The 19687-nt window shown below is 42.1% G+C and overlaps 1 protein-coding gene across 7 annotated transcripts in view; it reads left to right on the top strand.

The window, feature by feature from the left end:
• Positions 1 to 276: 276 nt before the first annotated feature.
• The window catches only part of PCDH7 (protocadherin 7), a 409428-nt gene continuing 390017 nt past the window's right edge, over positions 277 to 19687 (top strand). For 2 of the 7 annotated variants that reach the window (XM_087864239.1, XM_045799280.2), the window contains exon 1: positions 278 to 5541. In XM_087864239.1, the coding sequence (XP_087720365.1) occupies positions 2347 to 5541 (3195 nt within the window). In that variant the 5' untranslated portion in view covers positions 278 to 2346. Of the gene's footprint in view, positions 5542 to 8348; positions 11704 to 11746; positions 17962 to 19687 lie in introns of those variants that run through there. The other 5 variants (XM_045799279.2, XM_045799278.2, XM_045799281.2 and 2 more) reach the window with 4 other exon arrangements.

Raw genomic sequence — 19687 nt, 5'->3', positions numbered from 1 at the left:
CCAAGCATTTAAACAAAGACAGGCACCACCCCAACCCCCCAACCCCAGCCCTCCGAAGTCTGCACTCCCAAAAAAGGATCCCTCTCTGGCTCTCTCTGGAGTTTGATGTTCTCTCTTAACCACTGCAGCCCATCATGGTTTCTCAGAACACCAACGTGGCTCCCTGGGCGCACGCGGGATCCCCCAAGCCATCGTTAACCATGCCCTAATCAAGATGCTAAATCGCGAAACGAAGACACTTCGGGGCGGGGGGTGGGCATCGTCTTTGAGAAGGGGGAGAAGAAAAATAAACCTTTCCTGACACCCGCTCCAGCGCTCTCACACACGCACTCGGCATTAGTCAGGGAGAGGAGGAAATTTACCAGCCCCAGGGAGGGAAAGCAAGTCCCCCGAGAAGACTGTGGCTGCACTCGTTGGGGAGAGGGGGAAAGGCTTTGGCTTAAAGGGGACGGGACTGGCTGGACTGTGTACACAAGGAGTGTACTGGGCTTTCCGGAGCGGGGCGGCTGGTTAGTACTCCCTCTGCCTTCCTCCCCTCAACCTTCCTCCCTCCCTCTCTGCGAGTGTGTAGTTTCGGCGGCTTAGACTGCTACAGCCACCGCCGCCGCCGCCGCCGCAGCAGCAGCTTCAGGGACAAGCTTGAGCCGCAAGCCAGCCAGCAAGCTCCCAGCAGCAGCCGCCACTTTGGGCAAACTTGCGGGTTTCCGGCTTGCGGCTAGCGAGCGGGAGCTTCCTATTTGCCATTCAGTGTCTTTGAGCCTTGGCAGTCCAAGGGGCGGCGAGCGCGCCCGCACCAGACTCTCCCAGACGCGAAAGGGGACGAGACAACTGCGGAATTCACCCGCCGTGCCAGGGCACTTCCGAGGCAACAACCGACTGGCACTTTTTCTCCCCTTGGCAAACTGGATTTTTTTTTTTTTAAGCTACTTGGCAGCTGTCTCTGACTCCACCTCCCACTCACCCCCTCCCCAGCGCCTTTGGCTTTTCTTCGGAAATCCGGACAGAATTGGGCATCTTTGTTAATTGCCGTTGGGGGAACCCGGCCGGAGGCTTTCGCCAGGCCAGCGTCGCCTGAGCACCGAGCCTGGTTTGCTCACCTTTGAACTGCAAAGGGATCAAGTTCAGCTTGAGTTGCCAGCATTGGGACTGGGAGGAGGGAGAGGGAGCGTGCAGGGAGAGAGTGGGAGAAGGGGAAAGGGGAAAGGAGAGGAGGGAGGAGAGAGGAGAGAGGAGGAGGAGGGAGGAGAGGGAGGGAGGGAGGGGAGGGATCGAGAGAGAGCGGGGAGAGAGAGAGGCTGCAATCTCCTCCCTGAATCGCACACAGCGCTGCAGATCCCAGTGCTCCGAATTGCGGGCCGAATGCAGGTGAGGAAAGGCACGGACTCTGCGGCTGCGAACCCAAACTTGGGCACCGCGCGGTGCGCACAGCTCAGACTTCGCCCCCGCGGGCGAACGGCTGCTGCGGTTTCAGGCGGCGGCTTCGTGACTAATGACCTTGCGCAGAGTTGTTAAGAAAAAAAGAGAAATCCGAGCTCTTTGGGGTGAGAAGGGACTGACTCTCTGGGCGTCTCTGAAGATGGCTCGGACTGCTCTTCGGCGCGCGGGGGGGACCCGGACGCGGACCGCTGTGTGACGCGAGTGGTCTCCACTGCACGGTGCCCGAAGCGACCTGCCAGGGATTTTTCATTCTCGATCTGTTGACTGGCTCCCCCGCTGCCAGAGCGGAGTCAGAGTTCAGACTGGCTTGTTGCTGGCCCCAGCGCCTCGTGCAGGAAGCAACTCACGTTTGCCTGGGCAGCCGGAACAGAAGCTGGGTCTGGAGTGAGTGGCTGGAACGTGAATTGGACTCAACTCGAGTAGCAGCAAAAACGAACGGGGTTGGCAGGCGGGGGAGGCTGCAAGCTTGTTCCCCGCCGCTTCCCGGCTGCACCGCCCGCCTGGCGGAGCGGTTCCGGCCCCATCCGACAGCGCAGGGACGGGAGCCCGGGATCCTCCGCCCGCTGCGGGGATGACTCTGGGGGGCGCCGAGCCCGCGGCGCGCAGTGTCCCGTGAACTGTGAGTACTGCGACTGAACGGCGGCCGGCGAGCGGGCGATTAGCACCCATTGCATGAATTATGAAACAATAACTTTCGGAAGAAGCAGAAGAAAGGGGAAAAAAAAGAAGGATTTATCGCTGGTCCCCCTGGCCGACTCCGCACGGTGCTCTTGCCCCCTCCCTCCTCTCCCTTCCTCCTTTCCCGGAGAGAGAAGAGGACTGGGAGGAGGGCAGGCGGCCGGCCCCCGAGGAGGGGGGCGCCAGGGGGGCTGTGATTAGAAGGAGCAGTAGCAGCAGCAGCAGGAGAAGATGCTGAGGATGCGGACCGCGGGATGGGCGCGCGGCTGGTGCCTGGGTTGCTGTCTCCTCTTGCCGCTCTCGCTCAGCCTGGCGGCCGCCAAACAACTCCTCCGATATCGACTGGCCGAGGAGGGCCCAGCGGACGTCCGCATCGGCAACGTCGCCTCGGACCTGGGCATCGTGACCGGCTCGGGTGAGGTGACTTTCAGCCTCGAGTCGGGCTCGGAGTACCTGAAGATCGACAACCTCACCGGCGAGCTGAGCACGAGCGAGCGGCGCATCGACCGCGAGAAGCTGCCCCAGTGTCAGATGATCTTCGACGAGAACGAGTGTTTTCTGGACTTCGAAGTGTCGGTGATCGGGCCCTCGCAGAGCTGGGTGGACCTGTTCGAGGGTCGGGTCATCGTACTCGATATTAACGACAACACACCCACCTTCCCGTCACCGGTGCTCACGCTCACGGTGGAGGAGAACCGGCCGGTGGGCACTCTGTACTTGCTACCCACCGCCACCGACCGTGACTTCGGCCGCAACGGCATCGAACGCTACGAGCTGCTCCAGGAGCCCGGGGGCGGTGGCGGCGGCGGCGGCGGCAGCGGCGGCGGCGGCGATGGCCGGCGTGCGGGGCCTGCCGACAGCGCCCCCTACCCCGGGGGCGGCGGGAACGGCGCGAGCGGCGGCGGCCCGGGCGGCTCCAAGAGGCGGCCGGACGCACCAGAGAGCGGCGGCGGGACCAACCCCGGTGGCCGCAGCAGCGTGTTCGAACTGCAGGTGGCCGACACCCCGGATGGCGAGAAGCAGCCACAGCTGATCGTGAAGGGGGCGCTGGACCGGGAACAACGCGACTCCTACGAGCTGACCCTGCGGGTGCGCGACGGTGGCGACCCGCCGCGCTCCTCTCAGGCCATCCTGAGGGTGCTCATCACCGACGTGAACGACAACAGCCCCCGCTTCGAGAAGAGCGTGTACGAAGCTGACCTAGCCGAGAATAGCGCCCCAGGGACTCCCATTCTGCAGCTGCGCGCCGCCGACCTGGACGTGGGGGTCAACGGACAGATCGAGTACGTGTTCGGAGCGGCTACAGAATCCGTGCGGCGGCTGCTGCGCCTCGACGAGACGTCCGGCTGGCTCAGTGTCCTGCACCGCATCGACCGCGAGGAGGTGAACCAGCTGCGCTTCACAGTCATGGCCCGCGACCGCGGGCAGCCCCCCAAGACGGACAAGGCCACGGTGGTCCTCAACATCAAGGACGAGAACGACAATGTGCCGTCCATTGAAATCCGCAAGATTGGGCGTATCCCACTCAAGGACGGGGTGGCCAACGTGGCCGAGGATGTTCTGGTCGATACCCCCATTGCTCTCGTACAGGTGTCCGACCGAGACCAAGGCGAGAACGGGGTAGTCACCTGCACCGTGGTGGGTGACGTGCCCTTCCAGCTCAAGCCAGCCAGCGACACAGAGGGCGACCAGAACAAGAAAAAGTACTTTCTGCACACATCGGCCCCTTTGGACTATGAGACCACCCGGGAATTCAACGTGGTCATAGTGGCGGTGGACTCGGGCAGCCCCAGCCTCTCCAGCAACAACTCCCTGGTTGTCAAGGTAGGAGACACCAACGACAACCCGCCCGTCTTCGGCCAGTCAGTGGTGGAGGTTTACTTTCCGGAGAACAACATCCCTGGAGAGAGGGTGGCCACGGTGCTGGCGACAGACGCTGACAGTGGGAAAAATGCAGAGATTGCCTACTCTCTGGATTCTTCCGTGATGGGGATCTTTGCCATTGATCCTGATTCTGGGGACATCCTTGTCAATACGGTGTTGGACCGGGAGCAGACGGACAGGTATGAGTTTAAAGTTAACGCCAAAGACAAAGGCATCCCGGTGCTGCAGGGCAGTACCACGGTGATTGTGCAGGTGGCTGACAAGAATGACAATGACCCTAAGTTTATGCAGGACGTTTTTACCTTTTATGTGAAAGAAAACTTGCAGCCCAACAGCCCTGTGGGGATGGTCACAGTGATGGATGCCGACAAGGGGCGCAATGCGGAGATGAGCCTCTACATAGAGGAAAACAGTAACATTTTTTCCATTGAAAATGACACGGGGACCATTTACTCCACAATGTCTTTTGACCGGGAACATCAGACCACATACACATTCAGAGTTAAGGCTGTGGATGGGGGAGATCCTCCCAGATCAGCCACAGCCACAGTCTCTCTCTTTGTGATGGATGAGAATGATAATGCTCCCACAGTTACCCTTCCCAGAAACATTTCCTACACTTTACTGCCACCTTCAAGTAATGTCAGGACAGTAGTAGCTACAGTGTTGGCAACAGACAGTGACGATGGCATCAATGCAGACCTTAACTACAGCATTGTGGGAGGGAATCCCTTCAAGCTGTTTGAGATTGATTCCACCAGTGGTGTGGTTTCCTTAGTGGGAAAACTCACCCAAAAGCATTATGGCTTGCACAGGTTGGTGGTGCAAGTGAATGACAGTGGGCAGCCTTCCCAGTCCACCACAACTTTGGTGCATGTGTTTGTCAATGAAAGTGTCTCTAATGCAACTGTGATTGACTCCCAGATAGCCAGAAGTTTGCACACCCCACTCACCCAGGATATAGCTGGTGACCCAAGTTATGAAATCAGCAAACAGAGACTCAGTATTGTCATTGGGGTGGTTGCTGGAATTATGACAGTCATTCTAATCATCTTAATTGTAGTGATGGCAAGGTACTGCCGGTCCAAAAATAAAAATGGCTATGAAGCTGGCAAAAAGGATCACGAAGACTTTTTTACACCCCAGCAGCATGACAAATCTAAAAAGCCTAAAAAGGACAAGAAAAACAAAAAATCTAAGCAGCCTCTCTACAGCAGCATTGTCACTGTAGAAGCTTCTAAACCCAACGGACAGAGGTATGATAGTGTCAATGAGAAGCTGTCAGACAGCCCAAGCATGGGGCGATACCGATCCGTTAATGGGGGGCCTGGCAGTCCTGACCTGGCCAGGCATTACAAATCTAGTTCTCCATTGCCTACTGTCCAGCTTCACCCCCAGTCACCAACTGCAGGGAAAAAACACCAGGCCGTACAAGATCTACCACCAGCCAACACATTTGTGGGAGCAGGAGACAACATTTCAATTGGATCAGATCACTGCTCTGAATACAGCTGTCAAACCAATAACAAGTACAGCAAACAGGTAAGATGTGTTCCAAATATATTTAAATATCCCACAAAAGGCTAATAACTCTGAGACAGAGCATCTTCTGTGACGTTTTGTTTTCTCTTTTAAAGCTATTAGTTAAAAATGTAATTGCAGTAATTTAATGTTATTTCATAGATCATTAATTGAATACAGGCCATCTACGCAAGGTACACCATTGTATTTTGCAAGTTACCAAACCAGTGTTTGCTAAGCTACCTAAGAACGTATTCAAAGTAGGCAGTGTTTTGTACATCCCCTTATACTTGACAGTACTAATTCATCCTACGTTTTCTGTTTTCAGGATAAATATGTATATATTGTTTGGATGGTTAGCTTTAACCTGAAATTATTTTGTTTTGCGGTTACTAAGTGGATAATTGCATCCAGGGAGAAAATAAGCTACTGCCGGGACCTATGCAAATTGGACACTATAAAAGTTTTAGCTATGTTATGTATTATGTAGGATTTTACAGATCACGGAGGCTGGTTCATGCAAATACAGTACCAAGTCTGAGATACTTAAATATTGACTACTTTGACAAAAAGGTCGGCTTAAAAATGTTTAATGATACGCAAATATCATGCAAAACTACAGTTTTAATACTTCAGTGTCTGCAACAATTAGACTTCTGTGAGGCTGTGCAGTTAGCACTCGCATTCTTCGTGTTTGGTGTTAAAAGTTTATAAGCAGAAGTAAAGTGCATGACCCATTTATTATTTAAGCCAAGCAACAGAAATGTTCTTGTTTGATGCACTGTGTACAAGAAAATTTTGGTCTCCATTGTGATATCCTGACACTATTAAGTTTATATGGAATATTGGATAGAGTTGTTTTTCACTGAAATGTGGAAACAGTTTAGAAAAGCATATTTTGAGATGAACTTCAGAAAATAGAAAATGTATCTTTGGAAGTTTTGCTTGTGCGATATATGTAATGCTCACGAAGTTTACTTTTTACGCCCACCAAGTTCTGACACTCAGCAAGTAAAACCTTCTGGAAACTGCTGTGTCTAATGCTGTAGCAACCCCACTAATAAAATGCCATATATTTCTTATCACAAGAACTCATCTCAAAAAATGCATTTATGACTGTCAAATAATATCGAATAATAGTTTTTCTATTAAATATACTTTGCATGTGGAATGTGCAATCTGAGAAGAATTAAGGGAAAAGAAAAAGTTGTTTTATAGCGTCATTAGAGATGTTATTGATGGGCTCATTAAAGACAGAAAAGAGATATTAATTCCTTATTGCTTTCATAGTTTTAAAAATCAATTTCCTAAAGAAATATTTGCTACTTATAGTACTTTATTGTAGCTATTTGGATAAGGAGAAACAGACTTAACATGATTTTATATCCAATTATCAAAGCAATCCAAGAAAATACAGGCTTGAACTTCATTACATCAAATGGCTTTTGAAAATATGTGATGCCCGTGAGCCTGAGTTACTTATTTCTTTTAACCTGAAATTTACTAAGTGGAGGGTTTATATTTGTGGTGTTATAGCTTTACCTGGAGTTAGAAGAAGATCTTTGTTTTGTTTTTGGTACTTTTATCAGTTTTGTAAACAAGGACACTTCTAGTTAAAATAATACTACTTTTCCAAGATGACTTAGAAACACCACAAATAAATTTAGATCTATAGAAATTTCCTTGGAAAATTATAACTTGTAGTGCAAAAGTGTGTGAAGACATCTTTCTGCAGCATGTTTACTTCTTCGCTGTCATCCTAATAGGACGTTTTGTCCCGTGGCTGAATAGCATTTGCATTCTAAATTGTGTCATCTTAAACTCTGGAGCGGACATATCAAGTGGCAGATTTATAGATATTTTATACAACCCCCTCATATGTTCTGTGCTGTCACTTAAGCTTTATTTGGCTCATCAAATGGGGTTGGCTCTATATTCTTGAATATTTAAGACAGCCAATATCAAGACTGTTGTGGCATCCTGTTTAAAAGGCAAAGTGATATGCTTATAAATAAAGTAATGTGTGGTGTTAGACTCTTAACAGAGCGAAGAAGTCCATATACCAAAATAGAAAACCTGCAAAGCCATCGGTATAAGTCATACAGTTTGCCAAAAGTGACTGGAAAACTTGTATGTCTTTCGGTATTCAAAAGCTGTGTAAAGTTTTAACCATAATAAATAGCTGAACCAAAATGAAATAAGAATGAAACACATTCCCCTTAATGTAATTAGTAATAGTAATTGATACTCTTCATCTCTTCAATATTGCTGTCAGGGGACAAGGGATCCATTTACAAAGTTACAGTCTGTTTAGACATCTGACACAATAAACAGGATCTTTTTTTGTCCTGATTTTTGTTTATACCATAAGTAGATTTCTATTTTTATTTTTTTAAATATTACCTTTAATTGTTATACAACTGCCAAAATGTATTTTCTATGATTAAATTTGATGTAAAATAAAAAAAAATAAAGAACACAGGTTTTGTTATAATTCGCCTCTTTGATACTGAATTTATCTGAGGAAAACCCTGAGGGATGCCGTACTTTAATTCCTTAGGATAAGGATTAATTAAAAATCAGAGATTTTATCTGACGTAAAGGCTTCATTTTATTTAAAATGTTCTTGAATTGCCTTACCATAGTTCTTTACCTGCGATATAATGGAAGTGGTATCTGTTTACAGTGTTCTTATCTTCATGAGACTTAGACATATCGAAGTGTTGCTCCTAATTCCTGGTAATGGTTATATTGTAATAAATTAAACAGCTTTGTGGAAATAAGTTTGTAAATAATACCCCTCCCCCTTTTTGGTTTTTTTTTCACAGGGTCTAGAAATTTTCAAATCCAGCTTCTATAGTTACTCTTTGGCAGAATCTAGAAGATGTGTATTGCAGAGTTGCTGTATTTTTTTTTCTTCTGAAAATCACATCTTAGCAAAACTGATGATGTAGCCCAGGTTTCCATAGTTCAGACCTTTGCAGTTCAAACAAAAGCCCTTGCTCTCAACTAAATAATGTGACTAGTTGAGCAGAATGTGGATCATTGACAGCATTGTTGAGATTAAGTGTCCACCTTTCCTTTGCTTGGTAAACCTGGTTTTAGTGGTGGTTCAAGTTTTGTGACTTGGAAGTACCCTTGTGCTTTTGACTTGTAAAATAAAGGCAGAAGCATTCTATTTTTCTACTTATTTCTTAATCTTCAGAGTTTTATTATGTGTTAAATATTTTTCAATTTTCTTAAAGAATACTCTAATTCCGAAAGATTAGTAAACATATAAAATTATAGTTACTACTTTGTTTATTATTTTTAGGTCCTGTTGAGTTTATTCATGCCATGCTGTTATTTAGATAATGCACTGGCAAGTAAAAATTTTATTGTATTTAGTAAATGGAAAGTAAAGTATTTTACTTTTGGCAAGAGTAGAGAAGATACAGCTTGAATAAACATTAACTTAAAAATCCATTTGTAGCTGATGCAGAAATACTCAAGAAAAATTCATATTAAGTCCAGTGACAGTTTCCCTTGCCTTTGGAAATGTGGAATGTAGTCTGAATAATGTTCTCTTTAATTGATCAAATTGTGTTCAATATATTCATTGTATACTTAGTAAAAAATATGGCAGAAATCATTTTTTAAATTACTTCCAGTCTGGAAGCAAATGGATGACTTGCCATCATCTATGAGAGTTCTCAGCACTGAGAAAACTATATGTCAATTTGTCTGTGTATGTATATTACACCATACATACTATAGTAGAAATGCACCTGCAGAGTGATGACAGCCACAGCTTCTAGTTTCAATTTGATAAGCACAATTTCTACAATATGGTTCTTCTGTGTATAACCAAACACTTTCAGGAGGTACAGTGCAGCTGCCTTTGGTGGAATTTCTGTTACATTTGGCCTGATACAATAGATAAGTGGCTAATAACTGATGAAAGGTTATGTCTTTAGTTGGGAGATACCTACTAAAGCGACATTACCTAGATTTCTCGATGTCTGTGAGGAAGGAAAGGGTCATCCACTGATTTGATCTACCTTGAATATATAAATTTTTATGGAAGTCCAGGTAGAACAATTTGAAACTTATCTCAAACTTATCCCAAGTTGCTTAGTAACCTAGACCTGAGACCACAAAGTCAATTCATAGATTTTAAGTAAATCATGCAGCTGGATAAATACAGCAAAATCATTCTTTCGTGTTATCTTCTATTTTTGAGTAATTACATACCTTATATGTGGAAAAGTGTACACCTGGTATCTCTTTCTCTTTCTCTCTCTCTCCACACACACAAACACATACAGATATATTCATATAAACCAACTATGGTGCCATTAGACTTCTATTTCATTGTAATATTCATACATTAATATACGGAACATATTTGAACTTGAGACACATGCAAAAGTGAAAGAAAATATAATCAGCCATTTAGTGTTTGTATCTAAAATCACTGGAGTCATCACATTTTGGAATTAAAAGATATCATCCAGACCAGTTCCCTCATTTTGTATGAAGAGAGACTGAGGCCTTTCTCTGTCTGTACCTTTGGGGTGTGAATTTGGTTTTCTGCTGATTCCTTGACTGATGGAATGAAACTTAAGAAGTTGAGGCCTTTATGAAAAAGTAACTTGGTTGAGATCACAAGATTATTGAGGAGACACTGTGGATACAAGTCATGGAATGCAGAGGACAGTGTTTTTGGTTTTTGTCATGCTACCTCTAGGAATAAAATTGAATTTACATAACTTTCTCTGTATGTATTTCAATAGAGACAGAAATCTGCTGAGCTCTACCTGTGTCTGTATAACTATGTATTTGGCTATGAAGACTGACTTTCTTGCAATAGAAAAGAATTCTGTTGTAGGCTCTGGTTTTTATCTGTAAATTACTGGGGAAATTATAATTCAAGTTTTGTAGACAGTCAAAAGAAATTAATGGTTCTTTTCCCCTATGTAAAATAGCAATTGATGACACTCATTGAAGTAACTTAACACTGTTTAGAACATACATGCAACAGGTTAATTGACAGAATTTTTAATTTTAACAGAACCATGACAACAGATGTAAGCTCCTCTCTGGGATTAGTATATCCTCAACAAAAACATAATTTTAATGGAAATTAATAGAAGATTTCTATACAGTGTGTATGAAGTTTATATGCATTCTATTTGGGGTAATCTTTTAACCTTTTTCATCAATGTGGACGATTCTATTTGGCTTCTATGCTCCTTTGCATTTTGTCGGCTTTGCAGGTGTGCTCTACCTTCGAAGTATCCTTAACACACAACCGTGAACTAATTTTTCCTCTACATTTGTTTTCTAGCAAATTTTTTTAAATGTGACATTTTTTTAATTTTTCAGGCTGATTGCCTCCTTTGTTAGGCGGTTAACCAATCTAGTGTATCATATTTTGAATTTATATAGTGATAAAATGCTAATGATTGAGTTTATTAATTTCAAGAATAAAATTTGAACTGTTTTAAAAACTGAATACAGTGTGACAACTATTGCTTCGCTGTAGCCACCAATGCTATTAGATATTTTACCATCATTCCTTTTCCTGGGAGAGACTGGTGGTGGAGGTGATGTTGGAAATTAAGTACAATAATTGTTTAGAGCTTTATGTTTAAGCTGTATATAAGAAATTTCTAGACTATAGCAAGGTTCCCCATCCATTTGTTTACTGTGGCTCTATAGAAAAGGTAAGATCTGTTCATATAGATCTTGAGTCAGCTTTACTTTTCTCTCTTATTTATTTTAAAAGCCCTTAGAATCTTTTCTAAAGCAGGGACTGTTTCAGAACATTACACAGTGCTTTATTTAGCATTAGTGTTGTGGGAGAAATCACATTCCAAGAAGAATTGAGCTGAAACCACTAAAACTAATCTTAATTATCACTTCTGGTGAATTAATGTTTTAAAGGCAGAATAAAGGTTTATTTTCAGGAATTTGGTGATGTTTGTATTGAACTCTAATGCTTGTGTACAAACAAAAAAACTAAGCTTCCGAGTAGGATTCATCTGACAAGTTAACTTTTATCCCCCTGAGCATTTTTATTATTTACAAACAGACAATTTGTAAATAGAAATTCTCTGCACCAAAACCTCTACCACAGCATTCTGATTGGGTATAAGATATTGGGGAAAAAAATCTTCATCGCACCTTTTTTTTTTTTTTTTTTTTTTTTTACCTGCATAAATCTTTATTTTCCTTCTTTCAGATGCGTCTACATCCATACATTACTGTGTTTGGCTGAATTCCACTCCAATATGATGCTCCATTATGCACCATACTCTGATGACCTTGCTACTCCGAAACCTGCTGGAGCCTGCCCTTGGCCGTGGGGTGTCAGCCAATCACTGCTTGTTTCACTTGTTGTGCATTTGATTTTCAAGGTTCCCCCCCCATTTAAAGAAAAATACTATTGAAATGAATAAACTTATAAAGGAAGCAGTATTAATAAAGAAATGTGCTACTAATGGATGTCTAAGTCACCAGGAATTCCATTCTCAAAGAGGTGGTTAGCAGAAATCGAAAAAAAAGAAAAATCCCAAGGCACATTTCAACAATAATTTTGAGATTAGCTTTGTGTGGACCCAGGAAAATTAAATCTATTGAGTCTTTGTCTGTAATACCTTAAATACCGACTTTTGGTAAAATCCTAAGTTGATCAATATTTTTAAAGGGCTATGGAATCAGTCTTTCCCAGACTGGTGAGATAATGTGTTAGAGTAAAAGATAGTGTCTCTTGCTCGTTCTGTGTGTGTATTTCTAAGTGTCACCATGTGTATTTGAGTGTGCTCCTAGACATCTACATAAGGACTTTGAGCAACATTTATAAAAAATATTGTCTACAAAACAAATTTGACAGATTAATTTTGTATTAAGCAGTTACTGCCAATGGACTGTTTTTTCCTTCATGTTGAAATATTGACCCAAGAGTCTGTACTATCTATAGAGTTTTTAAGTTTTTGTTGTTAAATTCCTTAAGAAAATTTGGAATCTTTCACTTGGACTTACTGAAGTCACTGTAGTCACATTCAGAAGGAATTTGTGGCTTCCTGCTTTTGTGGTACATTTATCTGAAGGCTCTTCTATTTGATGTCAGAGAACATAAATTCAGGCTGCTTCCGAGAATTCAGAATTTAGATATTGTTGAGAGAGAGAGTGGCTGAATTTTAGTTGCGTAAGTAATATTGTAGTTAAGTCAGGGAATCCTCTAGGATTACCCTCTAGGGTATAGTCCCTCTAATTCTCTATGTTTATATAGTTATGTCTCTGTTTGTTGTCTGTGTTTTTGTGCCTAAAAATAAGTGTTCCATGTGTAAAGTTTGATAAATTTATAATACATTTACCACATCATCTGCCCGACGAAGTTTTCCACATGTTTTGAAATACTAAGAATGCCAGATTCTTGGGATTTTTTGGTGAATTATTGTCAATATAAAAGCCCTTTAATAAAAATAAATAAACACTTGAAGAATACTGGGGCGCCTGAGTGGCTCAGTTGGTTTAGCGTCCAGATCTTGGTTTCGGCTCAGGTCATGATCTCAGGGTCGTGAGATCGAGCCCCATGTTGGGCTCTACGCTGGGCATGGAGCGTGCTTTAGGTTCTCTCCCTCCTTCTCCCTTTTCCCCATACCCCCCCCACACACACATGCACACACACTCTCTCTCTAAAAAACAATAATAATAAATAAATATTAGAAAAATACTAAAATGTAGAGTTATAGGAAATGTACTTTAACCCATGTAAATCTCTGATGTATATATTTCAAGATTTTTATTCTTTTAGCTGTGTAATTTTGCAGAAATGACATTTTCAGAAATATTTTTGAAACCGGAGTGAAATTCCTGAATAAAATCTAATTATCCTCAACTTCTCCATTTGTTTTGAGCACAAAGACCAGTATAAGAAGCTGGTGAAAGCACTTTCTGCTTCTTGAAAATGTCATGTTTCCTCATCAAAAGTAGTAAACTTCCTTAGGTATACTTTAAGTATGAATCCTGTAACAAGTCATATCAATTCAAAAACAAATCAGAGCAAAAAAGTCCAGAATTTTGGGATGAATCTAACTGCAACGACATAGAGAGGATATACATAATACATAAATACTTTCACAAAGAACATTCTAAGGCAGCATTTTGAAAACTTGGGTTGCAACCCATTATTGAGGCATGAATTGATTTAGTGCATCTCTACCACAATTAGGAAGATATGAAATAAAACAACCTTCCCAAGTGCATCACCCATATAGTAAGAGTAAATGTCGTGTGCAATCCTTGTTTCAGCTGGGTATGTGTGCTCCTGTTCTTGGTTGCCATGGGAAAAAAAAAAAAAAGTGTTTTGTTGTGGAAGCAGTTGTAAAGGGTTCAGAACCACTGTCCTTTGTTTGGGGTGGGAAACTATGGCTGTTATTGGAAAAACATAAAAAATCAAAACAAAACAATAACACTCCCAAAGATTTTAATGTACTATTTAGCTGAATTAGAATCATCAATAGCATACTATTACAGAAGCAGTCATCAACAGCAAAAAGCTTTTGAGAAGTCCATTATCATTTCTGTGTGTGTGTGTGTGTGTGTGTGTGTGTGTGTGTGTGTTTTAATCTTTGAACATGTCATCATTGGTTCCTATTTTGCACAGACTTCCTCTTTCTCCACCTTTCTTGCTCCCAATAGTCACCCACCTCAGGTCTCTTGATCAGTCTTTGTGATTACTGGAATTTACCGTGTAGGGAGATGCCTGTGGACAGAGACAGACTCAGAACAAACTACCCAATACCCTGTAAATTTCAGCACTGGGATAGTTTGTTTTAAATGATAAAATACTATTTTATTTTCCATCACAAAATCTAAAGGAGAAAATGAGAATGTTAGAGACTGGTTTAATCACTTTTAACACATCTAATATCAGCATTGGTACTGGGTATGCAAAAAGTAATAAGATAGAGACTTTGTGCTCATGGAATTAACATATTATAAAAAGGATTATGGAGCAGAAAATGATAGATTGCATTTGCACCATGCTTCTTAAATTTCAAAAGCGTTGAATGCTGTTTGCTCATTTGCTCCTCAGAACAATCTGTGAGGAAAAGCACCATTGTTATTTCTGAGGTGGGGAAACTGAAGAAAGGAACAATTTATTTATGACTGACGGAACTAACTTAAGAACTTTATAAAGCCTTTGAAGAAATATCAGGTCGGAATTCAAGGGTACTGCCAGCACCTGGGGAAAGTTGTGCAAACTGTGCTTTTGAATACAGTCTGTTTTCTGATTTATCTGGGTAAAATCACCTCAGAAAAACTCCTTAGAACATGCCACGGGTTTGTCAAATGTTTTTGCAGTCACAAACTGCAATTAATACTAACAAAAGCAAAGCGAAACAAACAAACAAAAAGGCTGTGGGCATCATGTGCAGATCTAATTAAGTAACTGGATTTGTAAACAACCCCGTGTGTGAATTATAATAAACCAACAAACACCTTAAGAATTGAATAAGTCACTGTAACCCTCACTCTATTTTTGAGGCTATCGCTAGAAAAATTCAAGGCCCTTAAGAAGTAAATCCGCAGTTTGAAATGTGTCTATGGGAATAATTCTCAATCTGTAACTTTGCAAAACACTTTTCTTAGATGCGTGTGGTTTTTTTTTTTTTTTTTCCATTTCTTTTATAGAGATTGTATTAGTTTGGCGAGTCTTTAATACACATTGCAAGGCTTTGGGAAGTAATTGAAACAATGGCTAGAACAAGTCACTTCATAGACAGGACAGTGCAAAAACAGCAAGGTAGGCAAGGTATATACCTGTAACTCACAGGAACTGCCTCCAAATCTGTCTGGTCTATCATGGTATTCCCAGTGCTTAGTAGAGTGCCTAGCATATAGGAGACACTCATAAATATTTGTTGAACAACAAACAAAGGGCCTGGGCTTTGATGCTAGATATCCTGAAGATCCCTTCATATTGGATCACTGGACTATGGTATGTCCACTTTTGTATCAGACTCTGAGTGTCCTAATTGTTCTTTTCTTTCCCTGCTGGGTGGATGTCTCCATGATAAAAGGCTACCTGCTGTGCTGGCTAGAGTCCCTGCCTTCTCTTTGTGGGTATGACTCTCATTTCAGTAGCAAATGAGAAATACTCTCATTTTCTCTCTTTCCTCTTTGGTTGTGGTATCAACACCAATCCCTTAAAAAAGATAAAATTAAACTACTAAGCAAATATGCAAAGCAAGGAAGGGAGGCACTGGCCTCCCAGTAGAGTTCTGATATATTTTGAAGGGCTATGAAGAAACATGCAAACATACTGGTTTTCAGTATTTTTCTTGAGATCCTTATTCTCATCTTGTACGGATTCTTGTCTTTATCCTTATCCTTTTACGTATAGAAAAGAACAGATACATATATGCCCAGGCATAGGCGTGAGTGTCTGTATTCATCACATTGTATGTTCTTGCAGATATCATCCATTCACTGTACCAACCCATGCTCACAGATAGAGTGTAAGTTTCTGGTTTTACTCTGAAAGCCCATGGTGAGCATCACTTTTAAAGGTGAGAGCCTGGAATATCTGTAAAGAGACAGTTTACTAAGGAAAGAGGTCTAGAAGAGAGAATATGCTCTTGGGAGTGACGGGCAGTGAGGTGGGAGCTGAGAAATGTCTTACAACTCCTTAGTGTTGAATCACTATGTTGTACACATGAAACTAATGTAACATTGTGTGTCAACTCTACCTAAAAACAAAAACAAAAACAACTCCTTAAGAGCCCATATTCAAAGGAGCATTCTTTTAAATTGCAAATGCAAATTGCAAATGACTTCCGAAGGAGTTGAGTTTAGTCTTTGCCACACCCTGGTGTAAATTGCTTTAAGCAGATAAATAGGTCAGCACCTCGCAAAGGTCAACAGTCTTGAAGAAATGAGGGTTCTGCTTAGGTCCTTGGGGGAAGGATGAGTAGCCTTCAGTAGTTTCAAAGACTAGAACTCTTGTTAAGGCACCAAATATCTCCAACTCCAGCTAGGCATCCAGGATGTAGTGAGATTGTATCAGAAAAAGGAATTTCACGTCTGACAAAAGCAAATCTTTGTGGCCTTGAATTTTGGCCCAAGGCCCTGGAAACCATAACGGTAGGTGGATTGAAATGATTGCAAGATTCAAGTCAAAAAATAGTAAACATCCACTTCCTCCCATTTAGACCAGGTGTTCCGGTTTGGTTTGGATTTTGTTTTTAGTCTGGAATATCATGCCCAACTGCTCTGTTTCCATTCATTTTCTGCTCCTGTACTTTGAGAGAAAGATAGGAACAAAGAAGTAAAAATGGAAGAAAGAAAAACCCACAACCACTGCATTAGCAACGTACTTACTTTCTCCCTCGTATTATTATTATTAGACTACTGTAATTAAAAAAAGTGGCCACATTATTGCCACGTAGCTGATTCTTGTCCTAATTTCATTCAGTTCTCAGAAATTGAATTCTAGTAGGTTTGTACTATAACCCAGAAACCTGAATTTTTAACACTTCCTCTATCTCAGTTCTGATTACAGATGGGAAGTCAGGCTACAACAGTTCTGGGTGAGAGCCCCTGAAATTCTTAACTTCTATCTGGTAGTTCACTTCTCGAAGGCCTCTGGCAAAATAGAAAATGAGCTGGATAAGGCGATCTAAACATCCGCCTTCTTGTGCTGGTTCTGTCTCTGGCCAGCGTGACCTTGTGTAAGTCCTTTGGAGTCTGGAAGCCTGTTGAAACTGTCCTCTGTCATTTTACATAACAACCCCTGCTCTGATTACATGACAGGGTTTATGGGGGATCAGATAAAACAACTGGGGCTTTGTAAAGCATTACCACAATTCAAGATAATATTTATAGTCACCCATGAATTTCTCTAAGCCTTCTTAAAATGTGTTTACACATTTGGCGTATTTTCATTACCCATCATATTAAAACGTTTTTTCGTTTTGTTTTGTTTTGTTTTTCCTTTGCGGGGGGAGGGTGTTTTAATTTGTCTTACTGCTTGTTTGAAGCATCTGCTATTCTCTTGCCCTGATTCATTTCTTCAAAGTTACGCTGATCCCTGATCAAGGTGCAACAGGTGTGGGTGTCTTTACCTACGGCAACAGGCCCCGGATATTATCAGAAAGACTTTGGGGGCCTGTTGACAGCTTGGTGGTGAAGGAGGAGAAGAAAGAGCTCACCGCTGTAAAGCGAGTGGTTTAGGAACGGCTTGTAACAGTTTGATATTATCTGATATTATCCATTTTGACACTTAAAAAAATCCCATCATTTTTTTCAGTTATTTCTTCTTCCGTGCAATCTTTCCTGGGAATTTTTGTTTCACGCATCACAACTAGTCTCTAAGAGCCATCGGTTAACTGAGCTTTTATTCTTTTTTTTTTTTTTTAATTTATAATGATTTTTTATTTTATTATGTTAGTCACCATACAGTACATCCCCGGTTTCCGATGTAAGGCTCGATGATTCATTAGTTGTGTATAACACCCAGTGCACCATGCAATACGTGCCCTCCTTACTACCCATCACTGGCCTATCCCATTCCCCCACCCCCCTCCCCAACTGAGCTTTTATTCTGAGACAGTCACTGTGCTTAGCAGTATACTACATTGTATTATTTACTCCTTTCTAACAACTCCAAGAAACAGGTCCTATTATTATCTCCATGTGATATATGTGACTGGGGTAAAGCAAAACAGAACTTCTCCTAGATCCCATCCCCTCTACATATAACAGGGTCCACTAATTCCCTATAGTCAACTCCCCTCCAACCTACTTCTCTCACCAAATCTGAGAATTTTTATTAGCGTGGTATCCCTGATAGATTTTAATTTACATATTTATGTATTTAGCATAGTATCCCTGATAGATTTTAATTTGCATGCTTAGGTTGTGGTATGCATTGTATTCCAGTCCACAATACCTCCTATGTATTCTTAGCAGGTTTACAAGAGAACCAGTATCAGCTTGCTAGCGCTGCCATACGAAATACCAGAGACTGGATGGCATGAATAACAGAAGTTTATTTTCTCGCAGTTCTGAACACCAGAAGTCCCAGATCAAGGTGCTGGCAAATTCCATTGCTGATGCAGACGCTCTTCCTGGTTGTAGGCAGCTATCTGCTCAATGTGTCCTCAGATGGCCTTCTCTCTGTCCCATGCTCTTTCTAAGGGCACCAGTTCTAACAGATTAGGGCCTCACCTTCTGACTTCATTCAACCACAATTACCTCCATAAGGACTGTAACTCCAAATCACTCACATTGGGGTTCGGAGCTTCAGCATACGAAGTTTAGGGGGACACAACTGAAGTTCATTTTTTAGTTTATTACCTCTTAACTTTTTATGCAGATCATTGAATGCTTTCTGCAATTTTCAACTTTCACAGGGATTTGTGATATTAAGTAGCATCTTAGTTATTTTAATTTTGCCAACCGATAAGTACATCTAGGTATATTAATTAATGTAAAATCAATGTTTATATAAAATAGTCCAAGAATTTTTCCACAAAGGTAGGCGGTCTTTTTAAATGATGATAGTAATATGTAGTCTTAAATTTCTAGTATATTTTCAGCATTAAGATCCAAAGGAAAAGCCGTAGGAGTTAAGTGGGAAAGGAGTCAGTTGAAACTATAATAATGTAGGTTTAGTAATCCGTCTTTTCTAAGGACGCTCTCAGTGGATTTTCATGCATGACGGCATAATTGGTCTGACAAAGATCCCGTGGGTCTGACTTCCCTTGGCATATGGAAAGTGCCCAACACGTACTGAGGCTGGTACCACCCTTCGAGCGACTCTTCACCAACTATTGACATGTATGCATTCAATACACTGCATCATTACACGAATCCATGGACACGTGGAGGACTTTTTTTTTTATTGTGGCTCTCTATTTTCCTAATAAGGTTAAAAATTCATGCAATGAAATATGTAATGAGCGGCCTAGGAGCTATATATATGTCCAATGGGATGTAGGAAGTGGTGACTTTGTTAGGGTAATACAGGGTAAATTCATCAAAAGTCGGGAAGAGAAACTTCTTTTCTGCCCTTTGGTCAGAATTTCTAGGCAATGGACCGTAACAGCTGAATAGACTTTTTCTAAGAATTTCCTTTCTAAGTTTCTAGAGCTAATTTTACATTTAACCTCCT

This window comes from Ursus americanus, chromosome 8 (assembly GCF_024610735.1).
Source record: "Ursus americanus isolate L20-20 chromosome 8, mUrsAme1.1.p, whole genome shotgun sequence".
In the NCBI taxonomy this organism is placed as follows: domain Eukaryota; kingdom Metazoa; phylum Chordata; class Mammalia; order Carnivora; family Ursidae; genus Ursus; species Ursus americanus.
The sequence above is the reverse complement of the archived record's forward strand: the minus strand, read 5'-3'. Positions and strand labels throughout refer to the sequence as shown.